General features: G+C 45.8%; 1 protein-coding gene across 1 annotated transcript in view; it reads right to left on the bottom strand.

Annotated features, from left to right (window-relative positions):
* ABCG1 (ATP binding cassette subfamily G member 1) overlaps nucleotides 1–20,257 on the bottom strand; it is a 168,153-nt gene that overhangs the window by 25,324 nt on the left and 122,572 nt on the right. The window contains exons 3-8 of the mRNA XM_063956688.1: nucleotides 18,438–18,555; nucleotides 6,444–6,576; nucleotides 6,091–6,141; nucleotides 4,665–4,810; nucleotides 3,277–3,400; nucleotides 1,766–1,880 (exon numbers count right to left, since the gene is read on the bottom strand). Coding sequence (XP_063812758.1) covers nucleotides 1,766–1,880; nucleotides 3,277–3,400; nucleotides 4,665–4,810; nucleotides 6,091–6,141; nucleotides 6,444–6,576; nucleotides 18,438–18,555 — 687 coding nt within the window. The remainder of the gene's footprint in view (nucleotides 1–1,765; nucleotides 1,881–3,276; nucleotides 3,401–4,664; nucleotides 4,811–6,090; nucleotides 6,142–6,443; nucleotides 6,577–18,437; nucleotides 18,556–20,257) is intronic.

Raw genomic sequence — 20,257 nt, 5'->3', positions numbered from 1 at the left:
CTCTTCACTCTCACAGAAGATAAATGTAGGGATTACCAATCATTTCCACAGTGAAACTTGTTTGATAAATGTACTTAAAGTATGCACTGTTGCTTACATTCTAGTTTACAAGGTTTACATGTAAAATCTAGAAGTTACGCTTTTAAAAGAGCTTTTTTAATTAATAGTTACAACAGTTCTTTAGCTGGATCTATGGATATTGCAAAATCTGAACAGCTCCGTTACATACTATGGGATCTATTCATGAAGCAGTGAAAGAGTGGAGAAGTGAGCCTGTGGAGAAGGCAACCAATCAGCTGCTCCGTACAATTGTATAGTATGCAAATTATAAATGTTACGTCAATGCTGATTGGTTGCCATGGGCAACTGCTCCACTGGTTCACTTCTCCACACTTTTCACTGCTTCATGAATAGACCCCTATATATGTAGCAAAGTAATATATCACTATTTATTTCACATACATTACATTTTCACCGCCCAAAAAAATTGTAAATCTGCATATACTACTGATAATAATAATAATAATAATAATAATAATAATTTTAATAATATTAGCAAACAATGAGCTGTTACCTATAATTTTAGAGAATCTACTTTTAAATACTAGCTAGAAGCTGGTTGCTACGGGTAACATCTCTGCTTATACTCTTAATTCATTAGAAACTTTTATACATCAGGTCACACTCTTTTAATCAGGCTCTATGCAGAGCCGGCCTTAGGCATAGGCAAACTAGGCAAATGCCTAGGGCATTTGGTATGCTTAGGGGCACCAGCAGCTTCTTCTGATTAAAATGATATGCGGCATGCCTATATTCTGTGTGTGACTGCAGCTATATCTGCATACGAAATGCTACGTTGCAGTGTATTCCTGGAAACCACTGTAATGTAGCATTTCATATGCAGATACAGCCGCAGTCGCACACAGAATATAGGCATGCTGCATATCATTTTAATCAGCAGAAGCTGCTTGTGCATTCTAGCCACATAGCAATGCAAATAAGATGCATTTTCATAAACAAAAGGCGCCTGACGTTAGCAGAGCTGCCAGCTGACTCATGCCAGGCATCTCCTGCAGAACTAGCGGTGGTGCTAGGGGGCACCAGCCAAAATCTTGCCTAGGGCATCATATTGGTTAGGGCCGGCTCTGGCTCTATGGCTATATACTAAGGTTTGAAGAGAGATAAAGTACCAACCAATCAGCTCCTAACTGTCAAACACAGCCTGTCACATGGCAGTTAGGAGCTGTTTGGCTGGTACTTTATGTCACTCCAAGGTTTGATAAATCTCCCCCATAGACCGGTAATCTTTCAGCTCAGCCTCTTTCATACAGGCTGACAAAGTGTTGATGCCTCTGTCCATTAAATTGACCAATCATGCACACAGTGGTGTTGAGAGGGGGAGGAATGGGTACTAATTAATTACCCAGGCCCAGTCTGCTTGGAGGGGCCCATTAGGGGTCTGGGTCCATAACCCCCTCCTCCTTCTTATCTATCAGCCGGTCTCGCTCCCCAGCTCAGCATACGCTGCTATGTGCTGGGCTGCGGTGGGTCCACGGAGGCCGCTCCCTCCCCTGGACCTCACCATGGCTGAGGGGCGCACGGCCGGTGCAGTTCAACACCTAAAAATAATTTCAATGACCTTTTAAAAGGGGCGTGGCCACACCTTTCAAAAGCAATCCAAGTCGGCTGTTCCTGACCTATCACTACGTATAACGGGGATAATACTGCAGGCTCTTGTACAGAGTGAGAGGAGGTCATTACTTACTGAAATCCGCTGGGTTGTGATACGTCGGGCAGTTTAATCCTAGAACCCGCAAGTAAGGGACAAGGTTTGACACTTTCCCACGGTAGATGCATTGTCCCTGGCTTAGTACATACAGCTGGATATAAAGAGAGAGAGAAGGAATGAGGGAAGTGTAATGTTATCTGTCCACCAGCTAAATTACATAGTAAAACAATAGTGGAAAAAACATTTTAACCACTTTGCGGAGAAGGAACGAGAGCGGCAATAAGGGCAGAGATTTTATTATAACTTCTACAACATGATAATATTCATAGAGACTGAACATAGATTGTTTGTATGTGTGTCTAGTCCTAAACTGCGCTGACATACAGATGTGTACTCATAAACCGATCGTCTATACGCCATACAGTGCAAGACGCCCAGCGTGTCTGAGACGCTCCGGGGCGAGTAGCATACCACAGTGGCGTCACTATGCGGTGCGGGCCACATCCCGGTGTCACCCTCAGAAGGGTTGACACCAAAATGGCGGCTCATCCGCAGTGACAGGAGCCGGGTTCTGCAATGTGGCGTTCTCCTGCAGCACCCGCCTCCTGTCACAGAGGAGAAGCCAACAGTCCAGGGGGCAGCCAATCATTTCTGGGGATGCTGGGCACTGCCCTGGAGTGATGTCATCGGGATTCCCTGTGAGGCCGCCCACCCTTTATGTTAGGTTACGCCCCCATTATGACGGGAAGGGGGGGTATAGAGTGCGCACCGGTATCACCAGACCCGGTGACGCCCACTGAACGGTAGCAGTGTAGTTTTGTCGCCTCCGGTTGTTTTATTTATGTGAATAAGACGCACATTCTGAGCGAGAAAGAGACTTGGCCGAAACGCAAGGACCTGGTGCACTGAGAGGGGCTATTTGGGGCGACGGAAGCCACAGCGTAAAGGACACATTTGTACAACTGGTGCAGTGTTTGGAGTTCTTGTTATTTCAGCAGTGATATAAATAATCCATTTCCTTCTATTTCAATATTATCATTTGATGGTTCAACATCACCAATACGAAATATATAAATAGCAACTTCCGACATCGATAGCCTACAGGAGATGTCTTTAGAATTCTGTCCAAGCAGTCGCTAGAGTACGATGAACCCAGACGCCAGAAGTAGAATTCTACAGATAGGTGATGTGACTGCTGAACATGAGTGATCATCCAATGAATCTATGTTTTCCATCAGTGATCATTAATGAGGACTGCAGTACAATATTTATTATGTTGCTGTCTATTTGTTATACTTGTGTTAACGTCACTTGTTTAACTTTTGTATTTTCAAAACGATGCACAACATGTAAATGGTAAAAATAGGGACGATTTAGAATGTCCCCACACATGACAGGTGAAATGCTTAATACATCCGTTATCTGAGGGGTATAGTAATGGGTATCATTGCAGCCCCCTGTTCCATGGGACCAGAGCACATAACAGAAGGAGCAATGGAATACCATTACTGAGCTGCCTCCAGTGATATCACCTGGGATGAACTCACCTGGTCAAACAGCTCAAACAGTTTGGCACTTGGCTGGTGAATGGTGCAGATTATATTCCGGCCTCCTTGAGCCAAGGATTTCATTAGGGAGACGACTTGGAAACAGGACGAGCTGTCCAGCCCACTGGCACGGGGAAATATAGGATACATTTAGCTGCATGCATAAACTATACTGAATGTCACATATTACATTTCCTAGGTTGTGTTGCACCGAGCCCAAAAGGTGTAAGCATCAGAAAGCATTTCATATGAGAAGCTACAAAAAGATACATTTATTTCAAAGGCCCTGATTCATGTTTGTAAGTAAAGCAAATTATCAAGCAACTGGGCCAAACCATGCTACACTGCAGGTTGGGCAGATGTAACATGTGCAGAGAGAGTTAGATTTGGGTGGGTTATATTGTTTATGTGCCGGGTAAATACTGGCTGCTTTATTTTTACACTGCAATTTAGATTTCAGTTTGAGTACGCCCCAGCCAAATCTAACTCTCTCTGAACATGTTACATCTGCCCCACCTGCAGTGCAGCATGGCTTTGCCCAGTTGCTTGATAATTTGCTTTACTTACAAACATGAATCAGGCCCATCATTCGGGTGCAGCTTAATAACGCTCACTGTATTTTTATTAAATGCTAGGCAGACCAAACCAACAATATGTATGGGGATCCAGTCTCTAGGTCGACAGTAACTAAGTCGACACTATCTAGGTCAACCACTATTGGTCGACAGAGTTTCTAGGTCGACAGGGTTTCTAGGTCGACATGTTGTAGGTCGACAGGTCAAAAGGTCGACATGAGTTTTTCACAAATTTTTCTTTTCTTTTTTTTGAACCTTTTGATACTTAACGATCCACGTGGACTACGATTGCAACGGTAATCTGTCCGAAGCTCGCGAGCCATGTGAGGGGACACGGTGCACTAATTGGGGTTCCTGGTCAGTCAACGAAGAAATTGACACCAAAAAAACATTCAAAACTCATGTCGACCTAGACCATGTTGACCTAAAGACCCTGTCACCTTAGAGACCCCGTCAACCTAGTTCTTGTCGACCAATAGTGATCGACCTAGACACTGTCGACTTAGTTACCATCTACCTTCCTTACCACACTCATATGTATAATTCACGGTCTGACAGGTGTTTAAAACTAAACATATACAGTATATACAGAAACAGCTAATGTTCTTCTGTCCTGTTTTAGGTGTCAAACAAGAAGAAAGCAATGTAATGAGAAGACGGTTTAAACAACCAAGAACGTCATGTGATCCCTGTGATGTCATGTGACCCCGCGATGTCATGCAATTCCTGTGATGTCATGACATCCCCCTGATGCGATGTGATCCCTGTTATGTCACGTAGTACAGGATCAAGACACACATACAGACAACCTACCTAGTAGGTTCATCAAAGAACATCACCGGAGGATTATTCACTAATTCCAGAGCAATGGCCAATCGTTTCCTCTGACCCCCAGAGAGACATCCCGTCCTGGTATCGGCACAAGGCAGCAGGCCCAGAGCCGTCAGTATCTCCTTCACCTGAAATGAAGATCTGTATCATCAGCTACCTGCGAGCCAACGTTGGTTAATGAGGGATTAAAGCAAATTAACAAATAAACTGGGAAAAAAATGCATTTTCACCAGTTGCAGGGACAACATCAATTGTGACTTTACTGCGTTGCGGCCAAACACAGCTCAGCTGTATAGTTGTCATATAATTACTGGGATAATTAAGTAGAAATATTGTTTTGAATTGTCATCAGGGTTATAATCCCTCTAGGTCATAAAACAGGAAGTGTTATATAAAGTATATTAATGGAACAGCAGATAGTGCTCCATTTATAGGACTAGTAAATAGGACTATTAAAATAAACAGCACGGTCAATCGTTTATTATAAGGTCTACAGTAGCTGCTACATAGGGGGTCATTCCGAGTTGTTCGCTCGCTAGCAGATTTTATCAGCATTGCACACGCTAAGCCGCCGCCCTCTGGGAGTGTATCTTAGCTTAGCAGAATTGCGAACGAAAGATTAGCAGAATTCTGAGTAGCTCCAGACTTACTCCTACACTGCGATCAGCTCAGCCCGTTTCGTTCCTGGTTTGACGTCACAAACACGCCCTGCGTTCTGCCAGCCACTCCCCCGTTTCTCCAGACACTCGCGCGTTTTATCCTGGCACGCCTGCGTTTTTCCGCACACTCCCAGAAAACGGTCAGTTTCTGCCCAGAAACACCCACTTCCTGTCAATCACACTCCGATCACTTCAACGATGAAAATTCTTAGTTCAGACGTGAGTAATCTACTAAGTTTTGAGCTAAAATACTTAGCGCATGCGCACTGCGTACCATGCGCATGCGCATTTTCACCTTAATCACTCCGTTGCGAAAATCGGCAACGAGCGAACAACTCGGAATGACCCACATTGTGCGCTCTCTAGGGTGTAGGTATAATAGCAAAAGTCTACACAGTGGGAATCCTTACACAGCTGCTGCGTACCATCGGAGGCGCACTGCAAAGCACAATCCTCCTCCTATAACAGGACCACCTTGCAAGCCTTGGCATTTTTGGCTAGGCTTCCTCCGCTGGGTGCGGGCCAGACATAGGAATGACATTGTCATTACAGAAAGTGGAGACTGCACATTTTGGGAAGCATTCAATGCTAATGGGGGGAGTCACAGGAGACGAGGGGACTGTACTGCGTAAAACGTTCTCACCTTGTCTCACGGGACAGCCGTCCCGGCCAATTATACACTATGGAGAGTGACAGCACACACAATGACAACGACATACAGTGCTATAATCAGCCACCAGGACACTCACCATTTCCCGTCTCCCTTCATCTTTCTCTTGAAGCTTCAGATGGGCAGAAACCTGGGGTGAGACGCAATGTATCAGCGGTGCGGTCAATTCCGTTATACAGTAATTAGCAGGGACCCTGTAATACTATTATAGGGCGCAGGAGGTTATAGAAATAACCTTTTATGAGGAAATTAGTCTAGAACATGCCTGGCTAAGTCATGCTGGGACTTGTAGTTCCCCCTGTGAGGAGATGTATCAAAACTTAGAGAGAGATAAAGCTGATTGGTTGTTTTGGGCCAACTTTTCCACTTTATCTCTCTCTCTCTCTGAGGTTTGAAACATCTCCCCTCTGGAGAGAGACAAAGCTCACTTACCATCATGGCCTCCTGCACGGTGAGGTGCGGCAGAAGCATATCATCTTGCATGATGTAACAGGACACTTTGCGGAACGTCCGTAGGTCGCGGGGCTGGCCGTTAATGAAGATTTCCCCCTTCATGCCGGTCTCTCTGGAACACAAATGATAATGCAGACGTTATGAATATATGTTATATATTGGTAGCTACTGTATGCTGGGACTTGTAGTTCCACCACAGATGAAGTGCCAATGGTTGCACACATCTGAGACATTTCAAATACAAAAAAATCATCATGACGGGTTCCACCATCAAATTGACCATCAACGCCCGCATGCAACTTTTACTAAATTCATCCCTTTGTCTACATAGCTTCCATTTTTATTTGTCAGCCCCAACTAAGGGGGTCATTCCGAGTTGATCGCTAGCTGCCGTTGTTCGCTGCGTAGCGATCAGTAAAAAAAAACCTGTTAATCTGTGCATGCGTATGCTCCGCAATGCGCACACGCATCGTATGGGTACAAAATCCATTGTGGTTTTGCACTGGTTCTAGCGACGATTCCAATCGCACAGACGGCCGCAAGGTGATTGACAGAAAGAGGGCGTTTCTGGGTGTCAACTGACCATTTTCAGGGAGTGCTTAGAAAAACGCAAGCGTGGCTGGGCGTTCACTGGGCGGGTGTGTGACGTCAAAAGCCGTCCCTCCGTCGGTAGAATCAACGCACAGGATAAGTAACTACAGGGCTGCTCTTGTTTTGCACAAAAAGATTTTGCAGGCGCTCTGCTGCACAGGCGTTCGCACTTCTGCAAAGCGAAAATACACTCCCCGGTGGGCGGAGACAATGCGTTTGCTCGGCTGCTAAAAACTGCTAGCGAGCGATCAACTCGGAATGACCCCCAAGTCCTTTACGTTAAACACAATTGTACCAAGAGACCTGCTTTGTGTCATATGCAAGCAGGGTCGGACTGGCCGACAGGGGTACAGGTTAAACCATCTAGGGATCAGGTTCCAGACTGTGCCCTTGTATTATACATGGTAGATATGTTGTATTACACTGCAAAAGACAATCGTGTATTTCAAGCCTCTGTGGAGGCTGGCCACACCCCCTTTGTAGTAGAGATGAGCGGGTTCGGTTCCTCGGAATCCGAACCCCCCCCCGAACTTCAGCCTTTTTACACGGGTCCGAGGCAGACTCGGATCTTCCCGCCTTGCTCGGCTAACCCGAGCGCGCCCGAACGTCATCATCCCGCTGTCGGATTCTCGCGAGACTCGTATTCTATCGCGAGACTCGGATTCTATATAAGGAGCCGCGCGTCGCCGCCATTTTCACACGTGCATTGAGATTGATAGGGAGAGGACGTGGCTGGCGTCCTCTCCGTTAGAATAGATAGAGACACTTGAGTTGATTACTTAGTAATTTTGGGGAGCATTAGGAGTACTCAGAGTGCAGAGTTTTGCTGATAGTTAGTTACTAGTGACTGACCACCACCAGTTTTATTTATTATTTAATATAATCCGTTCTCTGCCTGAAAAAAAACGATACACAGTCACATACCATATCTGTGCTCAGCCTCAGTGTGCTGCATGATAATATCATCTATGTATATCTGACTGTGCTGAGTGCTCACTGCTCACACAGCTGAATTGTGGGGGAGACTGGGGTGCAGTTATAGCAGGAGTACAGTGCACACTTTTGCTGCCAGAGTGCCACTGACCAGTAACCACCAGTATATTGTCTGCCTGAAAAAGTTAAACACTCCTGTGGTGTTTTTTTTTTTTTATTCTATAAACGCATTCTGCTGACAGTGTCCAGCAGGTCCGTCATTCATTATATTATATAAATATTTACCTGCAGTAGTGTTATATTTTTTTTGTTCATCTCTATCATCTTTATCATCTCTATATTAGCAGACGCAGTACGGTAGTCCACGGCTGTGGCTACCTCTGTATCGTCAGTGCTCGTCCATAATTGTATACCTACCTGTGGTGGGTTTTTTTTTTCTATCTTCTTCATCCTAGTAGTTTAGGAGTCTGCTGACAGTGTCCAGCAGGTCCGTCATTATATTATATATACCTGCAGTAGTGATATATATATATTTTTTATATCATTATCATCTCTAAACTAGCAGACGCAGTACGGTAGTCCACGGCTGTAGCTACCTCTGTGTCGTCAGTGCTCGTCCATAATTGTATACCTACCTGTGGTGGGTTTTTTTTCTTCTATCTTCTTCATACTAGTAGTTTAGGAGTCTGCTGACAGTGTCCAGCAGGTCCGTCATTATATTATATATACCTGCAGTAGTGATATATATATATTTTTTATATCATTATCATCTCTATACTAGCAGACGCAGTACGGTAGTCCACGGCTGTGGCTACCTCTGTGTCGTCAGTGCTCGTCCATAATTGTATACCTACCTGTGGTGGGTTTTTTTTTTCTATCTTCTTCATACTAGTAGTTTAGGAGTCTGCTGACAGTGTCCAGCAGGTCCGTCATTATATTATATATACCTGCAGTAGTGATACATATATATTTTTTATATCATTATCATCTCTATACTAGCAGATGCAGTACGGTAGTCCACGGCTGTAGCTACCTCTGTGTCGTCAGTGCTCGTCCATAATTGTATACCTACCTGTGGTGGTTTTTTTTTTCTATCTTCTTCATACTAGTAGTTTAGGAGTCTGCTGACAGTGTCCAGCAGGTCCGTCATTATATTATATATACCTGCAGTAGTGATATATATATATTTTTTATATCATTATCATCTCTATACTAGCAGACGCAGTACGGTAGTCCACGGCTGTGGCTACCTCTGTGTCGTCAGTGCTCGTCCATAATTGTATACCTACCTGTGGTGGGTTTTTTTTCTATCTTCTTCATACTAGTAGTTTAGGAGTCTGCTGACAGTGTCCAGCAGGTCCGTCATTATATTATATATACCTGCAGTAGTGATATATATATATTTTTTATATCATTATCATCTCTATACTAGCAGACGCAGTACGGTAGTCCACGGCTGTGGCTACCTCTGTGTCGTCAGTGCTCGTCCATAATTGTATACCTACCTGTGGTGGGTTTTTTTTTCTATCTTCTTCATACTAGTAGTTTAGGAGTCTGCTGACAGTGTCCAGCAGGTCCGTCATTATATTATATATACCTGCAGTAGTGATATATATATATTTTTTATATCATTATCATCTCTATACTAGCAGACGCAGTATGGTAGTCCACGGCTGTGGCTACCTCTGTGTCGTCAGTGCTCGTCCATAATTGTATACCTACCTGTGGTGGGGTTTTTTTTTCTATCTTCTTCATACTAGTAGTTTAGGAGTCTGCTGACAGTGTCCAGCAGGTCCGTCATTATATTATATATACCTTCAGTAGTAATATATATATATTTTTATATCATTATCATCTCTATACTAGCAGACGCAGTACGGTAGTCCACGGCTGTAGCTACCTCTGTGTCGTCAGTGCTCGTCCATAATTGTATACCTACCTGTGGTGGGGTTTTTTTTTCTATCTTCTTCATACTAGTAGTTTAGGAGTCTGCTGACAGTGTCCAGCAGGTCCGTCATTATATTATATATACCTGCAGTAGTGATATATATATATTTTTATATCATTATCATCTCTATACTAGCAGACGCAGTACGGTAGTCCACGGCTGTAGCTACCTCTGTGTCGTCAGTCACTCGTCATCCATAAGTATACTAGTATCCATCCATCTCCATTGTTTACCTGAGGTGCCTTTTAGTTGTGCCTATTAAAATATGGAGAACAAAAATGTTGAGGTTCCAAAAATAGGGAAAGATCAAGATCCACTTCGTGCTGAAGCTGCTGCCACTAGTCATGGCCGAGACGATGAAATTCCATCAACGTCATCTGCCAAGGCCGATGCCCAATGTCATAGTACAGAGCATGTAAAATCCAAAACACCAAATATCAGTAAAAAAAGGACTCAAAAATCTAAAATAAAATCGTCGGAGGAGAAGCGTAAACTTGCCAATATGCCATTTACCACACGGAGTGGCAAGGAACGGCTGAGGCCCTGGCCTATGTTCATGGCTAGTGGTTCAGCTTCACATGAGGATGGAAGCACTCAGCCTCTCGCTAGAAAAATGAAAAGACTTAAGCTGGCAAAAGCACAGCAAAGAACTGTGCGTTCTTCGAAATCACAAATCCACAAGGAGAGTCCAATTGTGTCGGTTGCGATGCCTGACCTTCCCAACACTTGACGTGAAGAGCATGCGCCTTCCACCATTTGCACACCCCCTGCAAGTGCTGGAAGGAGCACCCGCAGTCCAGTTCCTGATAGTCAGATTGAAGATGTCAGTGTTGAAGTACACCAGGATGAGGAGGATATGGGTGTTGCTGGCGCTGGGGAGGAAATTGACAAGGAGGATTCTGATGGTGAGGTGGTTTGTTTAAGTCAGGCACCCGGGGAGACACCTGTTGTCCGTGGGAGGAATATGGCCATTGACATGCCTGGTCAAAATACAAATTAAATCAGCTCTTCGGTGTGGAAGTATTTCAACAGAAATGCGGACAACAGGTGTCAAGCCATGTGTTGCCTTTGTCAAGCTGTAATAAGTAGGGGTAAGGACGTTAACCACCTCGGAACATCCTCCCTTATACGTCACCTGCAGCGCATTCATCATAAGTCAGTGACAAGTTCAAAAACTTTGGGCGACAGCGGAAGCAGTCCACTGACCAGTAAATCCCTTCCTCTTGTAACCAAGCTCACGCAAACCACCCCACCAACTCCCTCAGTGTCAATTTCCTCCTACCCCAGGAATGCCAATAGTCCTGCAGGCAATGTCACTGGCAATTCTGACGAGTCCTCTCCTGCCTGGGATTCCTCCGATGCATCCTTGAGTGTAACGCCTACTGCTGCTGGCGCTGCTGTTGTTGCTGCTGGGAGTCGATGGTCATCCCAGAGGGGAAGTCGTAAGACCACTTTTACTACTTCCACCAAGCAATTGACTGTCCAACAGTCCTTTGCGAGGAAGATGAAATATCACAGCAGTCATCCTGCTGCAAAGCGGATAACTGAGGCCTTGGCATCCTGGGCGGTGAGAAACGTGGTTCCGGTATCCATCATTACTGCAGAGCCAACTAGAGACTTGATTGAGGTACTGTGTCCCCGGTACCAAATACCATCTAGGTTCCATTTCTCTAGGCAGGCGATACCGAAAATGTACACAGACGTCAGAAAAAGAGTCACCAGTGTCCTAAAAAATGCAGTTGTACCCAATGTCCACTTAACCACGGACATGTGGACAAGTGGAGCAGGGCAGACTCAGGACTATATGACTGTGACAGCCCACTGGGTAGATGTATTGACTCCCGCCGCAAGAACAGCAGCGGCGGCACCAGTAGCAGCATCTCGCAAACGCCAACTCTTTCCTAGGCAGGCTACGCTTTGTATCACCGCTTTCCAGAATACGCACACAGCTAAAAACCTCTTACGGCAACTGAGGAAGATCATCGCAGAATGGCTTACCCCAATTGGACTCTCCTGTGGATTTGTGGCATCGGACAACGCCAGCAATATTGTGTGTGCATTAAATATGGGCAAATTCCAGCACGTCCCATGTTTTGCACATACCTTGAATTTGGTGGTGCAGAATTATTTAAAAAACGAGAGGGGCGTGCAAGAGATGCTGTCGGTGGCCAGAAGAATTGCGGGCCACTTTCGGCGTACAGGCACCACGTACAGAAGACTGGAGCAACACCAAAAACGCCTGAACCTGCCCTGCCATCATCTGAAGCAAGAAGTGGTAACGAGGTGGAATTCAACCCTCTATATCAGGGGTGTCAAAGACAAGGCCCGCGGGCCAAATCCGGCCCGCCAGACCTCGTCTGATGGCCCGCGGTGCCGCCGCCATGAAACCCCCTTCTCCCGAGTGCCCAGCTCGGGGGGGGCGGGGTTTCGCGGAATGACGCGATTGCGTCGTGACGTCACGGCGCAAACGCGTCATTCAACGAAACCCCGTCGGAGGAGGGAGAAGGGAGCCGCGCAGACGAGGAGGGAGAGGCGGCTGAAGAGCGGCGAGAACCGCTTCAAATGTAAGTCAGCCCCTCTCCCTTCCTCTCTTTCTCTCTCTCTCCCTCCTTCCACCACCTGCCGCAATGTGTAAAATGGGGACCTGTGCCTGCCACAATGTGTAAAATGGGGACCTGTGCCTGCCACAATGTGTAAAATGGGGACCTGTACCTGCCGCTATGTGTAAAATGGGGACCTGTGCCTGCCACAATGTGTAAAATGGGGACCTGTACCTGCCGCTATGTGTAAAATGGGGACCTGTGCCTGCCACAATGTGTAAAATGGGGACCTGTGCCTGCCACAATGTGTAAAATGGGGACCTGTACCTGCCGCTATGTGTAAAATGGGGACCTGTGCCTGCCACAATGTGTAAAATGGGGACCTGTGCCTGCCACAATGTGTAAAATGGGGACCTGTACCTGCCGCTATGTGTAAAATGGGGACCTGTGCCTGCCACAATGTGTAAAATGGGGACCTGTACCTGCCGCTATGTGTAAAATGGGGACCTGTGCCTGCCACAATGTGTAAAATGGGGACCTGTGCCTGCCACAATGTGTAAAATGGGGACCTGTACCTGCCGCTATGTGTAAAATGGGGACCTGTGCCTGCCACAATGTGTAAAATGGGGACCTGTGCCTGCCACAATGTGTAAAATGGGGACCTGTACCTGCCGCTATGTGTAAAATGGGGACCTGTGCCTGCCACAATGTGTAAAATGGGGACCTGTACCTGCCGCTATGTGTAAAATGGGGACCTGTGCCTGCCGCAATGTGTAAAATGGGGACCTGTGCCTGCCGCAATGTGTAAAATGGGGACCTGTGCACTATAAAAGGGGGCACATGGCTGGGCACTATAAAAGGGGGCACATGGCTGGGCACTTTAAAAGGGGGCAGATGGCTGGGCACATATAAGGCAGGTGGAGCGGTAAATTTTGGATAGACCTACAGATACAACCGGCCCTTTGATGGGGACCAAACTGCTGATGCGGCCCCCGATGAATTTGAGTTTGACACCCCTGCTCTATATGCTTCAGAGGTTGGAGAAGCAGCAAAAGGCCATTCAAGCCTATACAACTGACCAAGATATAGGAGGTGGAATGCACCTGTCTCAAGCGCAGTGGAGAATGATTTCAACGTTGTGCAAGGTTCTGCAACCTTTTGAACTTGCCACACGTGAAGTCAGTTCAGACACTGCCAGCCTGAGTCAGGTCATTCCCCTCATCAGGCTTTTGCAGAAGAAGCTGGAGACATTGAAGGAGGAGCTAACACTGAGCGATTCCGCTAGGCATGTGGGACTTGTGGATGGAGCCCTTAATTCGCTTAACAAGGATTCACGGGTGGTCAATCTGTTGAAATCAGAGCACTACATTTTGGCCACCGTGCTCGATCCTAGATTTAAAACCTACGTTGTATCTCTCTTTCCGGCAGACACAAGTCTGCAGGGGTTCAAAGAACTGCTGGTGAGAAAATTGTCAAGTCAAGCGGAACGCGACCTGTCAACATCTCCTCCTTCACATTCTCCCGCAACTGGGGGTGCGAGGAAAAGGCTCAGAATTCCGAGCCCACCCGCTGGCGGTGATGCAGGGCAGTCTGGAGCGACTGCTGATGCTGACATCTGGTCCGGACTGAAGGACCTGACAACGATTACGGACATGTCGTCTACTGTCACTGCATATGATTCTCTCACCATTGAAAGAATGGTGGAGGATTATATGAGTGACCGCATCCAAGTAGGCACGTCAGACAGTCCGTACGTATACTGGCAGGAAAAAGAGGCAATTTGGAGGCCCTTGCACAAACTGGCTTTATTCTACCTAAGTTGCCCTCCCACAAGTGTGTACTCCGAAAGAGTGTTTAGTGCCGCCGCTCACCTTGTCAGCAATCGGCGTACGAGGTTACTTCCAGAAAATGTGGAGAAGATGATGTTCATTAAAATGAATTATAATCAATTCCTCCATGGAGACATTCACCAGCAGCAATTGCCTCCACAAAGTACACAGGGAGCTGTGATGGTGGATTCCAGTGGGGACGAATTGATAATCTGTGAGGAGGGGGATGTACACGGTGATGAATCGGAGGATGATGATGAGGTGGACATCTTGCCTCTGTAGAGCCAGTTTGTGCAAGGAGAGATTAATTGCTTCTTTTTTGGTGGGGGTCCAAACCAACCCGTCATTTCAGTCACAGTCATGTGGCAGACCCTGTCACTGAAATGATGGGTTGGTTAAAGTGTGCATGTCCTGTTTATACAACATAAGGGTGGGTGGGAGGGCCCAAGGACAATTCAATCTTGCACCTCTTTTTTCTTTCATTTTTCTTTGCGTCATGTGCTGTTTGGGGAGTGTTTTTTGGAAGGGCCATCCTGCGTGACACTGCAGTGCCACTCCTAGATGGGCCAGGTGTTTGTGTCGGCCACTAGGGTCGCTGAGCTTAGTCACACAGCTACCTCATTGCGCCTCTTTTTTTCTTTGCGTCATGTGCTGTTTGGGGAGTGTTTTTTGGAAGGGCCATCCTGCGTGACACTGCAGTGCCACTCCTAGATGGGCCAGGTGTTTGTGTCGGCCACTTGGGTCGCTGAGCTTAGTCATCCAGCGACCTCGGTGCAAATTTTAGGACTAAAAATAATATTGTGAGGTGTGAGGTGTTCAGAATAGACTGAAAATGAGTGGAAATTATGGTTATTGAGGTTAATAATACTTTGGGATCAAAATGACCCCCAAATTCTATGATTTAAGCTGTTTTTTAGGGTTTTTTAAAAAAAACACCCGAATCCAAAACACACCCGAATCCGACAAAAAAAATTCGGTGAGGTTTTGCCAAAACGCGTTCGAACCCAAAACACGGCCACGGAACCGAAGCCAAAACCAAAACACAAAACCCGAAAAATTTCCGGTGCACATCTCTACTTTGTAGGCTGGCCACTCCCATAAGTATGGGCCCCTATCACTGGATTCCCCCGGTGGGCCCTTCATGCCTCAGTCCGACACTGTATGCAAGTGTCATAAATATAAACAAATCTGGCTGAAGATCGAAGATGGAAAAAAATGGAAAACATTTCCATGTATACACCAAAAAAAAATGAAATGATCCGAAGAAGGAAATGCCTTTTACACAACAGTTTCCTATCATGAATGACTCAGTGAACAGATGTCCGTGATTCCACCAGCATCACCACGGCAGCCGTCCCCACTGATACGTTAGTTCTATTATCATGTGTTTCTTATCATGTTCAATTATCACCATATTCACCTGCTCTCAGATGGATTTATTGCATACGTGACGTCTGGCAGCGCAATGAATTACAAATACCAGTGAATAATACACAGATGGCCTACTTGTGGATCTTGTATACTTTTAGGTCCTGATTCGGATTCATCTGCTCCATCCGCAGCTGAACCGAGAGAATTTTAGGAAAGGCTATTTTGCAATGTTGTGAAACATACTGTAAGTGCATTATATACCTGCCTTCTGCAACAACGCTGGTGACTAATGTATTACATTTGTTTTACAGTACTTATTTAATTCCACCCAAAGAAGGCCTGATTTAGGGATAGGCACTAATGTACAGCGGCTGTGCCATAATATACTGTACTAATGCCGCAGGAGGCCTGTTGTGTAGACAGACGTATAGGGAAATGTTCTCACTGCTGCTACACAAATAATACTAAATATAATAAAACCATGAAACAATTGAAACGGATTGTCCTGCAGCCTGGGAGAATGAGGGGCTTCCCTAAAAGTCCCATGCGGTTAAGAGATACGTTTGTTTGTGTGTTTCTCCGGCGCTGGATGTCACGTCATATTTTCTTTCAAAATAGACCAACAATGTGGAAGCCCTAATAAAAAAAAGTATATTTTGTGAACTCTAGTTGTGAGAAGAATGAATGGGATCAGTACTAAATGCCGCCGGCCGGAATCCCGGCGGTCGAAATACCGACGCCGGAATCCCAACCACACAATCCCGAATACCATATAAGAGGGAAATTCAATTAGCTAGCAGGGGCTTAAAAAAATATTTGGCAATAAAAAAATATTGATGATAAGTCATGAAATAAAAAAAAGTAAAATAAAAAAAACAATAGAAATGGATTCCTCACATGAAAGAAAGTGCTTGTGTGTCTGCAATGAACTGCTCCCTCAGACAGAGTGTGTCTGTAACACATTTTTTGGTGCAAACTGGCTGCTTCCTCAGGCAGTGTGTGTCTGCAGTTCATTTCTTGGTGCAATGGACTGCTTCCTCAGGCAGTGTGTGTCTGCAATTCATTTCTTGGTGCAATGGACTGCTTCCTCAGGCAGTGTGTGTCTGCAATTCATTTCTTGGTGCAATGGACTGCTTCCTCAGGCAGTGTGTGTCTGCAACATGTTTCTTGGTGCAACGGGCCACTTCCTCAGGCAGTTTGTGTCTGCAACGCTTTTTTTGGTGCAATGGGCCACTTCCTCAGGCAGTGTGTGTCTGCAACATGTTTCTTGGTGCAACAGACTGCTTCCTCAGACAGTGTGTGTCTGCAACGCTTTTCTTGGTGCAACGGGCCACTTCCTCAGGCAGTGTGTGTCTGCAACGCATTTCTTGGTGCAATGGACCACTTCCTCAGGCAGTGTGTGTCTGCAACGCGTTTCTTGGTGCAATGGACCACTTCCTCAGGCAGTGTGTGTCTGCAACGCATTTCTTAGTGTAGCAGACCACTTCCTCAGGCAGTGTGTGTCTGCAACGCATTTCTTAGTGCAGCAGACTGCTTCCTCAGGCAGTGTGTGTCTGCAACGCATTTCTTAGTGCAGCAGACTGCTTCCTCAGGCAGCTTGTGTCTGAAATGCAGTGTGTGATTGATCTTTTCCATACTTCAGTTTCTCATTATCATATGAGTAAGAGATAAGATCTCCACTATATGGGAATAATTCTAAACACAATTAGAACCCCCCAAATATTCTTTTTTGTAAATTAGAGCTTGCACATTGTTACTCTATTTTGAAAGAAAATATATGTGACCTCCAGTGTCGGAGAAACACAAACAGAGGTGTACACAGATGCCTCCTGCCGGTTTCTCTGATTTTCTGCCGCCTCTAAAAATGCAGTATGGGTTCATCCGCATGAACATCGGCATACTAAGTAACTGTCATGTTACTCAGGTTGGTCAGTGCTTTGACGGTTCCAGGGCCAGCCGACACGCCCACAACACACTGGCCATTGCCGCCCCTTCCACGCCCCCAAAATGGCAGCAGCAGGCCAGCCATACTGTGGCTTATGTTGCTCTGTTATCATCGCCGATACCTCACCATTGGAACATTGTGACCATCGCAACTTTGATTTCTTCAGTGATTGCCGCCAACAGGTGCACACTAGGTGGCTGAGGGGGATGGGGGGTTAATTAACATTTTCTGGGCAGCTGCTTCTCTGTGCAGCTGCCAGGTGGGGGCTGCAGGAAGATTATCTTCCAGCAGCCAGCCACTATGTGTCTCTGATTGGTTGCATTGTTTGCGACCAGGACATATAACGTACAGTCTGGTGTGGTCACAAACTATGCGGCCACATCAGGCAAGTGCTTAACTACTATAAGACTTACAAACTTCATAACTATTATTGATTTTATATTTTTGAAAGAGCCAGGAGCAAATTACCCATCTTGTGTAACATTTAATGTGTATTAGATGGTTTAGTGACTGGGTCGCGGTCAGGATCCCGACAGTCAGAATATTGATGGATCTTGGGGAAGGGGGAATGCTAGGATTAGGCTGCAGTAGGGGGGGTTGGTTAGGGTTAGACTGCGGGAGGGGCAGTTGGGCTGTGTGAGGGTGGGTTAGGGGTAGGGGTAAGGATAGGGGCAGGGTTTAAATACTGGGATCCATCAGGAGTCCTATTCTAGGCTGCTTCAGGTGATTTGGGTGTCTAATTGTATTGTATTTGGCCTCTGTGATTCTATAAGATAGAGGGTTTATTTGTAACATCAGTCAGTACATATAGCTCACCTATATCCAGCCAGGATGTTCATGAGCGTAGACTTCCCGGCCCCGGAGGGGCCCATTATGGCAACCAGCTCCCCGCAGCCAAAGTTTCCTGAGATTCCTTTCAGCAAAGTTTTGTATCCTGGAATAAAAATAATCTAAATAAATATAAATCCACAGTAAAAGCAAAAATGAAGCTAGAATTCAATTACAAAAGAGAAAATAGGGTAATTTTACTGACAGAATTAAAATCACATACTGTATGTTGGAATTAGTGATGAGCGGGTTCAGTTCCTCGGAAACCGAACCCCCCCGAACTTCACCCATTTTACACGGGTCCGAGGCATACTCGGATTCTCCCGTATGGCTCGGTTAACCCGAGCGCGCCCGAACGTCATCATCCCGTTGTCGGATTCTCGCGAGATTCGGATTCTATATAAGCAGCCGCGCGTCGCCGCCATTTTCACTCGTGCATTGGAAATGTTAGGAAGAGGACGTGGCTGGCGTCCTCTCCGTGTATTGTTGATGCAAATATTTGTGCTTGCTTATTGCTTAATTGTGGGGACTGGGGAGCAGCTGTATATTAATAATATAGGAGGAGTACAGTGCAGAGTTTTGCTGATCAGTGACCACCAGTTTTATCCATTCTCTGCCTGAAAAAAAACGCTCCTAGTCCTTATCTGTGCTCAGTGTGCTGCATATATCTGTGCTCACACTGCTTAATTGTGGGGACTGGGGAGCAGCTGTATTATATAGGAGGAGTACAGTGCAGAGTTTTGCTGACAGTGACCACCAGTATACATTGTCTGCCTGAAAAACACTCCATATCTGTGCTCAGTGTGCTGCATATATCTGTGCTCACACTGCTTTATTGTGGGGACTGGGGACCACCAGTATATTATATAGGAGGAGTACAGTGCAGAGTTTTGCTGACAGTGACCACCAGTATACGTTGTCTGCCTGAAAAACACTCCATATCTGTTCTCAGTGTGCTGCATATATCTGTGCTCACACTGCTTAATTGTGGGGACTGGGGAGCAGCTGTATTATATAGGAGGAGTACAGTGCAGAGTTTTGCTGACAGTGACCACCAGTATACGTTGTCTGCCTGAAAAACACTCCATATCTGTGCTCAGTGTGCTGCATATATCTGTGCTCACACTGCTTTATTGTGGGGACTGGGGACCACCAGTATATTATATAGGAGGAGTACAGTACAGAGTTTTGCTGACCAGTGACCACCAGTATACGTTGTCTGCCTGAAAAACACTCCATATCTGTGCTGCATTGTAGTATATAGTAGGAGTACAGTGCATAATTTTGCTGACCACCAGTATATAATATATAGTAGTACGGTACAGAAGGCCACTGCTGTACCTACCTCTGTGTCGTCAAGTATACTATCCATCCATACCTGTGGTGCATTTAAGTTTTGCACAGTTTGCTGACCACCAGTATATAATATATAGCATTACGGTACAGTAGGCCACTGCTGTACCTACCTCTGTGTCGTCAAGTATACTATCCATCCATACCTACGGTGCATTTAAGTTTTGCACAGTTTGCTGACCACCAGTATATAATATATAGCATTACGGTACAGTAGGCCACTGCTGTACCTACCTCTGTGTCGTCAAGTATACTATCCATCCACACCTGTGGTGCATTTCAGTTTTGCACAGTTTGCTGACCACCAGTATATAATATATAGCATTATGGTACAGTAGGCCACTGCTCTACCTACCTCTGTGTCGTCATTCGTCAAGTATACTATCCATCCATACCTGTGGTGCATTTCAGTTGTGCGCAATATATATAGTAGTAGGCCATTGCTATTGATACTG

Source organism: Pseudophryne corroboree, chromosome 2 (assembly GCF_028390025.1).
Source record: "Pseudophryne corroboree isolate aPseCor3 chromosome 2, aPseCor3.hap2, whole genome shotgun sequence".
Classification (NCBI taxonomy): Eukaryota; Metazoa; Chordata; class Amphibia; order Anura; family Myobatrachidae; genus Pseudophryne; species Pseudophryne corroboree.
The sequence above is the reverse complement of the archived record's forward strand: the minus strand, read 5'-3'. Positions and strand labels throughout refer to the sequence as shown.